This window comes from Lagenorhynchus albirostris, chromosome 4, assembly GCF_949774975.1.
Source record: "Lagenorhynchus albirostris chromosome 4, mLagAlb1.1, whole genome shotgun sequence".
Taxonomy (NCBI): domain Eukaryota; kingdom Metazoa; phylum Chordata; class Mammalia; order Artiodactyla; family Delphinidae; genus Lagenorhynchus; species Lagenorhynchus albirostris.
In genome coordinates this window covers 38668094-38681044 of record NC_083098.1, presented here as the reverse complement: position 1 = coordinate 38681044, position 12951 = coordinate 38668094, and the positions used below count along the sequence as shown (strand labels likewise).

Below are 12951 nucleotides of genomic sequence, written 5' to 3'. Positions count from 1 at the left end.
GAAGTCTATTTAAACAGATTATGAATTGTAACATCTATCAACTATTTACTAAGAATACATCCTGTTTTCACAAAAGGTCTTCTTTGTCTTCAACAGGTTCAGTCATTTAATTAAAAATAAATAACACTAATTAAGCTTTTAATGCAGCATTATGAATATTCTGATTCCAGAATAGTATATATTGAAACATCAGACTGTTTTAGAAAAAATAAAGCAAATTATACAGGTCTAGGCTTCAGAGTTTGGAAATGTGCAGGAGTGTTACTTTTTATTATCTGTAAGATTGACCTTGACTATAAGAACAGTTACCTCTCAATGTGAAAAGACTTTCAGGCTGAAGAGGTAACAGGCATGAGAACAGCAAAAATGGCAGCAGGAAAACAGGAGGGGAAAAAAATTCTCTAAGTTCCAGTTTTTCATTTTTAATTATAACATTAGAACTTTCATGAAATTTTAATTCGGAAATTTATTTTGTTTTCAAGCTGGAAGTGCAATTTGTTTACATACACATTTGTTAAAGCAATTTATGGCCAGCTACTAGCTATATTTATAAATATGATTTTCAAACACACCAACTAGAAAAAACAAAAATCTGTATATAATAGCTCCTGTGAGGCAAATTAGTGACAATCATTATAAAGAAATTAACATAGGAAATATGTGAGGCAAATGAAAACAAGCGTTTGTCTATAAAAACTGTCCCCAGGTTCACAACCATTAGGAATATAAAGCATTTGCAAGAGTGACCAAACAGTTAACACAGAGCCTTACAGAATCAGCTGCATTTTAGAAATAGGATAAACACAGAACGAGGAAAAATATAAAATGGGTTAGAAAGACTGCTCAGAAATTCTGGTTTGGACATTATCTGAAAAATGCAAAGATTTAAAAAAATCTTCAGTCTATACGTGACTTTAAATTTGTTTGTTTATAACATACAAACTTATTCCATGTGTGCCAAATATCAAATCCTTACTTCCAGTTCCTTATTAATGTGATGCTTGCTCTTTTTGAGTACATCTTTACTTTTTATTACCTGCAGGTAGTCAAAAACCAAGCTTTGATAGACTGATGAACATACAAATGTACAAGTCTGACTACGTGTGATTAATAAGGTTAAAGAATAACTCTAATCAATATTTTGCATCTTTGGGCTATATGACAATATCATTTCTCACCATAAAGAAAGGAGTTAGAAAGAGCTGAACTTAGGGTAATGTGGGAAAATTTAGATTTTTCCGAGTTTAATTTTCGTGATCTGGTTTTAAGTGATGTCACTGACAAAACATAAGGCATGGGGCTTCCCTGGTGGCGCAGTGGTTGAGAGTCCACCTGCCGATGCAGGGGACACAGGTTCGTGCCCCAGTCCGGGAAGATCCCACATGCCACGGAGCGGCTGGGCCCGTGAGCCATGGCCGCTGAGCCTGCGCGTCCGGAGCCTGTGCTCCGCAACGGGAGAGGCCACAACATTGAGAGGCCCGCGTACCGCCAAAAAAAAAAAAAATGGATAAGGCATATTAACCACCAACCCCAAAGAGCTGAACTGAACACAATATGTAAAAATACACACAATTAAAAGTCAAATGTAAAATGTGGTAATCCTCGCATATAAAGATAACAGTAGAAATGCAGTGGTCAGAGGAATTTTGGCTCTTTGTAATTTCTTTTTACTTACAGTAAGTAAGTAATGAATCTGCTCTGATTCATTACTTACTCCTTAATCCCCCTTTTTATCCAATTCATCTAGGGGCCATTAGCAAGTAGTTAAAGTAGGTTGATCAGAGTAAATGACCAAGGAACATCAAGACTAACTGGTCTCCAAGACCAGCTTCAAGAGCAGAGCATTTTAACCAATGCAATCAGTCTTATAGTAACATGTAAAATTCAATCATTCCTGTGACTAATCCAGAAAAAGATTCTGTAATATTATTTCCAAATTTAGTACACCTTATATACAATGAAACTAAACAGAATCTAATAATTTGGCTTTCTATCAGGAAAAACGATCTAAAGGAATGTCAGAACTCTAATTCCAAAATTAGTGGCATACACATTTGAAGTGTTGATGGTATCAGGAGTAATTATTCAGGACTGTCATAGCCATTAAATTCCTACAATATTTAATTGGGAAGGGAGCATAATTAAATCTAAAAGATAATTAAAAGATTGCTCTATATGAGACAGGAATATCCCCTAAATATTGACACATAAATACTCTAATATTTTAACTAAACAGATATATCCTGTATAAGTTTCAAAATTTGCATTAACTGACTAAAATCTGTTTAGCACACAAATAACTAAAATAAGAGTAAAGTAAGGAAATCATTCTAACAGATGACAATCACCATCTCATTACTCTCAAGTCTATATAAGCAGAAACAAAAGAAACTAATTATTCTAAGGTTTAGAAGAACAAGTGTATATACAACAAAGAATAGAGCTTTCCTATTTTCAGAATCTAATGTAAAAGTGAACGCTTGAAAAAAGAGCTTATATGACACAAGCATAAGCAAAATGTAAAATGAAGTAAAAATAAAGGTCTGAATAAAGAAATGCAAGCATTCATTCAGTAAACACACACTGAATATTATTTTTCAGATTCCAAGTCACCAGAGTTAGATTCCATGCAACACTGCAGAGGACGGCTCTGAGGAGTAGAGATGAATAGAAAGGTGAACAGTTACAAAGACACCTATGGTAATCCAGGTGAGTGATCTGTACAGCCTCAACTAAGGTAGTGGCAGTAGGGCTGTTACCAGAAGGGAGGAAATTAATAAACGTTTAGGAAGTATAAGACAGAAAGTAACGAATGAATTACACATGTGAGTGACCAATCAGAATGACAGCTGGCTATAGACAATCCTCAGGGTTATACTCCCGCAAGCCAGCTGAACATCAGCCCTGGCCACATTGGCATCCAATATAAAGTGAACCAGAATAGATAAAAAGCTCTCAAAAGTAAACCCATGGGGCTTCCCTGGTGGCGCAGTGGTTGAGAGTCCGCCTGCCGATACGGGGACACGGGTTCGTTCCCTGGTCCGGGAAGATCCCACATGCCGCGGAGCGGCTAGGCCCGTGAGCCATGGCCGCTGAGCCTGCGCGTCTGGAGCCTGCGCTCCGCAACGGGAGAGGCCACAACCGTGAGAGGCCCGCGTACCGCAAAAAAGTAAAAAAAGTAAACCCATGATGAACAATGCAAGGCACTTTGGTTACTAGCGTGAACAAAAATACGAGAAAGGAAAAAATACATTATCCTTTTATATTGGTTAATGTGTTATGAGAATTAATGTGTTACAAGACAATGTTTGTAAAGGTGAAGCCACAGAAAAGTTCTGAAAAAGACAGGTATGGTCTTTTTTTATGAAGAGATATATTCTCTATTAAACATGTATTAAAAGAACTCGCTGTGTTTAGGGAACAAATTTGGAAGCTATGAATTACAGAGTACAACCTTGCAAAGATGTTTCTAGCATAGTTAAGGTAAAAAACCACCATGGCGTTGTTATTAAACAGAAGGACTGCTACATTTTTCTTTAATTTCCTTCTTTAGAAAAATCTATCTGCTGGTGAGGATACAAAGTTTTATAAAAAGCATTTTCTATATAATATAGAAACGGGAGTCATTTTCAAGCTTTAACATACACACACAGATACATTTACCAGCTTCACTAATAACTCAGTCTACTTTTTCTTTTAAATTTTATATTTCTATACTGTTTCACTTGACCTAAAATCAGCAGTAAAAATAAGGTAGGTAAACTGTATCTATGTATAGAGCAATATAAGGCAGATATATTCATGTTTTCTCTTTTAAATGTAATTATCAATGAATGGGTAAAAATTCCTTGGTAACAGGAATTTTCTTTTCATAGATAATGAAAGGGAAACCAGTGACGTCAAAGAAAATATTCCCCAAAGTACCGCTAAGAAATAACTGACAAAAAGTATGATAGTGTCAAATATATCAGAATATACACAGCTCCAACTTATAAATAATCCAGACCAAAGAGTTAAAATCTGTAAAGGACTATCACTGCCTCATTCTATCAATGTTTAATAAACATGGCCTCATCACAGCTGGATTTCCTCATCTCCATTCCTGTGCAATAGTCCATTATCTCTTCTATAAACTACAACAAGCAATCCAAAATGAAATTACAAAAACAATTTTATTCACAACAGTATCAAAAAGAATAAAATATTTAAGAATAAATTTAACAAAAGAATTTAAAGTTCTATACAATGGACACTATAAAACATTGCTGAGAGAAAATACTAGGACCCAAATAAGGGATAGTTGTATGCTCATGAATTGAAGGACTCAATACTGTTAAGCTGTCAAGTCTCTCCAAACTGATCTATAGATTCAATGTACTCCCAACGAATATCTCTACAGGCTTTTTTTTTCGTTTTCAATAATTGACAAATTATTAAATTCATATGGAAGTTCAAAGGACCTAGAATAGCCAAAATAATTTTGAAAAGGAAGAACAAAATTGGACAACTTAAATGACTCTATTTCAAGACTTTAAAGATATAGCAATCAAGACCATATAATATTGGCTTAAGGACAGACACATTAATGGAGCAGAACTGAGACAGAGTTCCAAATGTATCGTTAAATAATCTTTTTCAATAAACAGTCCTAGCACGTGTGCATATCCGTATTGGGAAAACAAACAAACAAACCTTACTTCCTACCATATACAAAAATTAACTTGAAAGGTATCATAGACCTTAGTGTAAGAGTTAAAATATGAAACTCCTAGAAGAAATCAGATCTCAGTGAATTTGGGTTAGGATTTCTTCAGTATGAGGCAAAACCCACAAAATATTTTAAAAGTGATAAATTGGACTTCATCAAAATTAAAAACTTGTGATCTTCAAAGATATTACCAAGAAAAGGCACAACAAGACTAAGAGAACATACTTACAAAATGTATGTATCTTATAAAGGACTTATCCAGAATATTTGAAGAACTCTTAAAATTCCAGTAAAACAAACAATCCTATCAAAAATTAGACACAGAGATCTGAACCAAAGTAGAGACACAGACAGCAAATAAGAACATAAAAAGATGCTTGAAATATTTTAGAAAAAGGCAAATTATATTTTAAAAAAGATACTATTACATACTTAAATATCTAAAATTAAGACTAATAACACCAAGTGTTTCTGAGGATGTAAAGCAAACTTTCATACATAGCTGATGTGAATGCAAAATGGGACAGCCACTTTAGTAAACAGTTTGGCAGTTTCTCATAAAGTTAAACATACATCTACCATATGAATCAGTAATTCCACTGCTTGGTATCACCCCAAAGAAATGAAAACATATGTCCACACAAAGACTTGTTTTATACGAAAGTTTCTGGTACATTTATTCATGACAGTTAAATAAACACCATCAACTGCTGAATGGATAAACAAATTGCAGGATATCTAAACAATGAAATACTATCCAGAATTAAAAAGGAACTTCAGATATATGCAATAACATGGATAAATGTTGAAAATGAACAAAGCCAGATACAAGAAACTACATAATTTATGAGTCTAGTTTATGAAATTCTAGAAAGGGCAAAACCAAAGCAGATCCGTGGTTACCAGGGCAAGGGGATAATGAGGGGGGGCACTGAATACAAAAAGGAACAAGGAAACGTTTAGAAGGATGGTAACATTCCATATCATGATTATGGTGGTGACAGCACAACCACATGTATTTACCTAAACTCATCAAACTCAACACTTAAAATGTATACATTTTAATATATACAAATTATACCTCAATACTGCTGACAAAAAATAAAATATATTCCACATTCCCTTTATGTGGAATAGAACTATCTACTTTAGCCTGTATAATAACTCTACAAAGTAGGTCATGGGAAAGAGATAATTTTAAGTTATAAATGAAACTTAAAATGATCTAGCTTGACCCATTCATTTTATAGAATATTACATCAATGTTTCTGAAGAAGAAATTGATATCTAGAAAGGTTACGTCACTCATGATTACCTGAATTCTGACTCTTAGGGCAACGTCCTTTCTAGCTAACCTTGTTTTCATAAACATGTCACTGAATTCTCAAAATAACCCCCAGAGGTGCTAGGTTATGTATGTATCATCCTTGTTATGGATCAGGCAGACATATGAAGAAGGTTAATTTAGATGCATTAATTATCTCATTATAGTAGTGTAATTTCAAAATTATACTCTGTAACTAAATATTATGTCAGTGTTACAAGCAGATTGAGTAACCAAATGAAACAATGAAATCTAAAATAGGATATATATTGCTGAGCTATTTTTAGTTTGAACTCATAGAAAGAGTTAATTGTAGAATACTCAAGCTAGAGTCTACGAATTAGAAGAGTTAATTTAATATTGTTCCTTAATATTAAATAAAATGAAGCCTTGAACTGCTCAGTAAGATATTCCTAGATTTTGCTTATTTAAAAAGTTCTGTATAACCTATACACTGACAGTACATCTTATGGAAGTTTGACAACTTCAATCTAAGTTGTGACTTTTCAATATAATTTTCTCCAGTAAATTAAATTTAGGATTTTCTAGTATATCTATTTATTCTGACTTAAAAATTTATAACTGCTAGCTTCTATGTCATAAAATACATAGATAATGTACTGTGAAATTTAAATAACCAGACATACTGATATTTTTTGGCTAGTTAAATTTTACATGCAAATATCATAATTGTATTGAATACTTAGTATGTAACAATAACGTGAAAGGAACTATTAGAGGCCTGTGGGCTCAGATTCTTTCAGAATGGTTATTATGCATTTAAAAAGTGAAAATAAACAATAAAACTAGCTTGCACTCTTACATAATTAAATGTTATTAATTATACAATAAATTTTCTTAGTAAAAGATCACTAGATGAAGAACCAAAGTTAGGAAATCTGAACTATAAAAATTATTCTCTGACCCGAAAATATGTAATGTAACTTCTCTGTACCTAGGTTTGCTTAAATAAAATATAAGCATGTACACCTGTGTTTTCTATATACCTCTTACATAAAGACAGGTATAGAGATCAGAGTGTGAATCAAGTTCCATCCACATAAATTGGAAATGTGTGAGTGTCAACATTAGAGGCATGTTTGGATTATTAAATCGTTTGAACATTAAAATGAAATACTAAAATATAAATCTTACTGCTTTAAAAAATATTTTCATATTATATTCAAGTATTTGATCTGCTAAAGACTGTCACTCAAGAAATTATACCACAGAAAGCACCAACTTTAATGAAAAACAGCATATTACTTTTCTATAAATAACATAAATGAAGAGCAATCAAAATCTGACTAATTCATTCTTTCTCTATTTCTTTGAGTGGCTCAGAATGGGGGGAAAAAAAAAAAGACTCACCTTTGCCTGCAGGCTGAGGTACTGCAAATCCAGGCAATAAAAAGGGTGCCCCTGTGGTAATACCAGCTGGTTTTAGTTCACTGACACCATATGTTGTTAGGGAAGTTATCAGATTAACCAGATCTTTCAAGGCATCTTTGGATTCTGCCTCTTTTGCTTGTTCCAATCTAGGAAAAGTATGATTTAGCAAATATATTTTCTCTTGTGTTGTATTTTCAAATTTAATAAAGAAAATTTCAATTTTATATGCAATATATAAATGTATAGAGTACTACAAGAAGTTTCTTCTTACATTTTTTTCCTATATGAAAACATACTATTTTTATAAATCCACAAATTTTATTATAAGATATGATGGTGCATTTGAAAGAAATTATACCAATAGTCGGGACACCTGATAAATGCTGATTTTGCCACTAACAGTATTTTTAGGTAAATCACTAATCTTTGGTATAGAAAGTCTCTATAATATAAAAGGATTAGATTAAATATCTCTTAAGTTCCTTAAGGCTCTAAGGTTATAAAAGTTTCACTGTTTATAACCAAAAACCTTATCTACCATTTCTTTCCTAAGAAATTTTCTCTGTTAATTTTTTTTTTAACATCTTTACTGGAGTATAATTGCTTTCCTCTGTTAATTTTAAAAAGTGAATTCCTTGGGAAGATTTGTAAGACTTTACCTGTATTTCATTAATTAATTCAAATACTCGCATTAGAATACATTTAAATAAACTTCTGAGAGTCTCTAACAATTTTTGAAAAGTCTTAATTCCTTTAAGGTTGTCTTTTTTTAATGTGAAAAGTTTTAATAATATTTTCATACCATACACAGAATGTTGTAACCTGTTTCTTTCATTAACTAGTAGTGTTATGCACATGCCTCTCCGTGTTAGTATAAACTTGCAATAGATATGTTTTTAATGGCTATAGAGAGCCAACCGTAGATTTGGGGAGTGGAGGGTGGGACAGCTAGTAGATACCAGAATTCAGGAGCACTAACATGCATAAAACTTTGTGTGCCTTAGAATTATATCTTTAGGATCAATAAACATAAGTGAAATTATTTTGTAAATGAGTGTAAGGCTCTTGAATTCTCAAAGGACTGCATCAATTAGTAATGTGAATTAGTTATTTCATAAACTTTCATATGTCCTCGTTTGGAAATTAGGATATATATGCAAGATTATATTCTTGGGGGTTGCCTAGTATTAAGTAATGGCAATGAGGTCAAACTGGTGTTAGAAATAAAGTTTACAAAATAGTGCTGGTTTACAGTAAATCAAATGATTTAAAAATAATTAATGGCCCAGGAACAACTATCAAGACAAGAGTATCTTCTTCCTAATAAACTTGTAACCAGCCATTTTCCCAGTATATACATGGAACATTTGGGATGAAAAAGAAGGCTAGTGAAACATTTTTAGACTGACATTTGTTTTATATATATATTTGTAATGTCTCATTCAATCTACAAAATTACTCTTGTTATTAACTACATTAATAGTAACACTGGAGTTACTGGTAAGGAAAATCAAAAATATAATTAAGCAAGAAGAGTTTACACTTCAGGAAGATGTTAATTAGTTCATTCAAACTCTTCTCCCTCAGCTACTAAAGAAGAGCAGATTTCTTCTTCACATCTAACTATTGACTCCACGTTTGCAGCCTACATTTTCCAAATTAACTCTAAATTCGTACTTTGAACTCTCTTGACAGAACAGGAATAAAAAGAAGTGATTAAAGCTAAGAGGATAAAGTATACATTAAATAAGTGATTGGTTGATTTCTTCTTCCCTATAAGCCCAAACTACATTGTTTCCTTTGATGAAAAGACTAAGTAGAAATTTAAAATATATTCTTAAATTATGGGGTTTTACCTAAGCAAGAGATCACAAAGGAAACTGTATCCTTGCCATATCCGAAAATCATCCAAAAGAGTTTGGGAAACATCACTGGAATCTTTGAGGAAACAAGAAAGTCCAGCAAACATTTCAACAATTTCTAGGGGAGACAGGTCATCTGATTGCTGCATATTCTGAACACACGTAGATAAACATTCTTTTTCTGTAAAAATAAAGAACTGAATAAGTATATATATGTATAATTTGTCAACTGCTTAAGAAAATTTCCTTCATTCTTAACTGGTGTTTAATAAAACATTAAATTTTAGTGTATCTATAAAATATTGTAAGATAAATGTTACACATTCTAAAAGCCAATGTAAGATTCAAATTGACTGAGGAAGCTCTACCTCTAAGTAGTAAACAAAGAGTAATACAGGAAGTGTTAAAAATTAGTTGACATTTATTATAGTTTTTACATCATATTTAGATGTTTTACTATTCAACAAAATGACTGCCTGCTGACGTGACATTTTTGATTTTATGAATATAGTAAAAAGTGGAAAAAATAAAAAAACTATCTTCTAAGTTTAAGAAGAAAAATCTACTAATTAGTTAAAAGTTATAATTAGAGTGAATATAGACTACTGACATACAAAAATACTTAAGGAAATAAAATTTTAAAAATTATGTTTGTACTATATATTTACTACTTTAAAACACAGTTATACCCCATAATAACTTTTGGGATTGGAGGTGTTTCAAAGAAGACATTCCTCTCTTACCTTTAATGAAATTTATTTGTCTTAAGAAACCCAGTGTCACGTAACAAAAGCTAACAAGATTTAACATAACAACGGAGGCAAGAAACAATGAATGACTCACTGACCTCAGGTAAGTGAATAGTTGTACTAAAAATTATTTTGAAAGATTTTTCAGTTTATGTGTATCTATATCTGTATCTATATATAGAGAGAGATATATATACACATCTATATATATATACGTACATGGACTATTTGAGATGCTACAACTGTCTCCTATTTCTCCTAATTAGACATTTTAAGGGATAGTTGACACATATTTATATATGAGTTAAACAGAATGGACAATTTCTCCTCAGTGCTGATAAAGAATCTACCTAATTTTATTTATGCTGCATTGGACAGGTTGTCTACTTATGAAATATCTTCAGAAAGACTTTAACTATAGTTTCTCAAAAGAACTTTTTATTCAGCAAAAAAGGAGGGAAGAATAGGCTATGACATAGAACTTACATTATATTACAATTGACCATTTACATAACAAAGCAGTTATTTTAACTCTTGTAGATATCCATCATTTGGAACATGAGAATTTCTTATACCTGAAATGCCTCACAAATAAAAAATAAATTTTTTTCTCCTGGTAAATATACTTTTAATTTAAAATAGAATCTTTGGAGAATTGAGAGATAAAAACAAATTTCCCATCATATGAGGAGAGAAAAGTGGAGGAAATTCAGAGCACCTAAAATGAATACATTACGAGATATTCACCGTGAATATACTTCACCACATTGACACTGAGACCATGTCGGGATATGGTCATAAGGACTTCTCCGGCACTCTTCCTCCAAGGCAGGTTATAGGGAGGGCACCAAGAGGTTATTGCACTGAATAAAAGCTGGAGATCGTCTTTTTGAGCCAGCTCCTCGGCCGGAGAAACAAAACTGCAGAGTTTCACTAAGATCTAAAGAACAAACAAAATAAGTACATAAATAAATGAATGGCTGGGGAAAGGGAGGAGCTAGAAAAGGACTAGATCTGATTATTAAAAACTCTGAAAGTTCAGGGTTAGTACTGAGCGATATCATTAAAGCCATAATCATGAGTGCTCTAACTTAGGCAACATTAAAAAAGACACCTACAATTTAGAAGTGTGTTATGGTAAAACAGTTAATCACCTCTACTTTTATCAGCTTATTTTTTTAAAAAAAATGTTCTATGTTTACCATCCTCTCTTTACCATGGTATTTTTTTTTTTTTGCATTGCTTCACCCTACCATGAAACGGAATAAATCAAAGGTTAACTTTCAAGATCAGCACTCTAGTTTTCTATCGATAATTTGGTTCCTTAACTCTTAGTTTGTCATAAGTGAAATGTAATTTTCTTCTCTAAAAGGAACAGCTTTAGGGAGACAAGAAAGTAGAAATAGGTTTTTTAAAAGTAAAAGTATTCTCAAATTGTTCCAACTTCTATAAAAGTAGAAGGGGATATCAGAACTAAAAAATCATCTTAATTCAGAAGTATCAGTTATGTCTAGTAGCCAAAAATCTTCTAAAGCATGATTCAACACTTCTTAAACCCTGGAATGAGAACTTATTCCTTACCTATGGTTTGCAAAATACACACTGCACAAGTGTTTACAGCCCTAAGGGCCTGCTACTTGGGGAATGCAGCTATGGTTTCTGCTCTGATGGACCTTTTTCTTCTAATCTCGATTTGGTGTCAGAAAAAGTTAATTTTTCTTCTCTGTGCTAAATTTTCTCATCTAAATATTTTTTAAACTTTATAAAATAAATAAAATAAAATTGGAGTATTTTAATATTTGTGTGGAAACTACTAAACAGAAAAAAGTATTTAAAGTATCATGTTTTGTCCGAGAAAGCTAGGTCTTCCTTTTCCTATTTCCTTCAATGCAAAATTTTACTTAAATACAAGAATTTCTAATTCATAGCCGCCAAATACCAGGGAAAAAAATTAAGAATTCAGAGAAACAACAAAATATTTATAAAATCTGTAAGTGCAGGCAATCCCCCCCACCAAAAAAATGTCTGGAGACACTGTTGGATACCAAATTTCCATTCATACGTGTAACATGTGTATCTTTTTCCATATGTGTTAAATGCAACAAAAAAGATATATGAAAAAAAGATAATTGCAGCAAAAAAAAAAAAAAAGCTCAGAAGAGTGTATTGTTGATTATACTTTTTGTTGGTTTTCACACTACCCTTATGTGATTAGAGGGACAGATGTCATTTCTCTAATCTGTAACATAAAAACAAACCTGAAAATAAAATACTTTTTTCCAAATCAAATCTTTGTCCTCAAAAATAAGCTAGATATAATTCCTTGATGTTGACTCTTAAGATAACTAGTTCTTAATCTTCAAAGGCAAAAGGCTTCTTAAAATAATCTAGTATAATCCTTTCATTTTACAGAAGAGAAAACTGAAGAGTCTACTCATTCCTCTTCGGCCCCTACACTAACCACTTCTATTTGTAGGGACTCTGTTATAAAGTCCAGCCAACTGTGGCAGAGCAGTAATTGGCCACATCAATGCAAATGCAAAGCAAAAAAAAAAAAAAAGCCTACATGAAGCAGTACCAACTGCTAAGGTCCCAGGAAACCATCTGTCACAAAATATAAACATAGGGATTTCATCTATCATAAACACTATGTGTTCTGAAAACATTTAATAAGTTGTGCCCATTGTTTTTCTAGACAAAATGATGAAAACAATGTCCAGCCTGCAATGAGGAACTAAAAAAGGTAAGTGAGACACTAAAGGAGTACTGGACTAGGTGGTGGGAGAGCTGGGCTCTAATCACTGCCACGCACCTGCTGTGGATCGGTTTCCATAACTGTAAATGAAGCGTTTCATTTAAATTTTCTTTTGAGTTCCTTTTGGCCTTTAACATTCAATGATTCCAATATGCTAAAGT

At 32.4% G+C, this 12951-nt stretch overlaps 1 protein-coding gene across 1 annotated transcript in view; it reads right to left on the bottom strand.

Annotated features, from left to right (window-relative positions):
- The window catches only part of WDFY3 (WD repeat and FYVE domain containing 3), a 264325-nt gene that overhangs the window by 135285 nt on the left and 116089 nt on the right, over nt 1-12951 (bottom strand). The window contains exons 10-12 of the mRNA XM_060147888.1: nt 10783-10975; nt 9281-9467; nt 7404-7570 (exon numbers count right to left, since the gene is read on the bottom strand). Coding sequence (XP_060003871.1) covers nt 7404-7570; nt 9281-9467; nt 10783-10975 — 547 coding nt within the window. The remainder of the gene's footprint in view (nt 1-7403; nt 7571-9280; nt 9468-10782; nt 10976-12951) is intronic.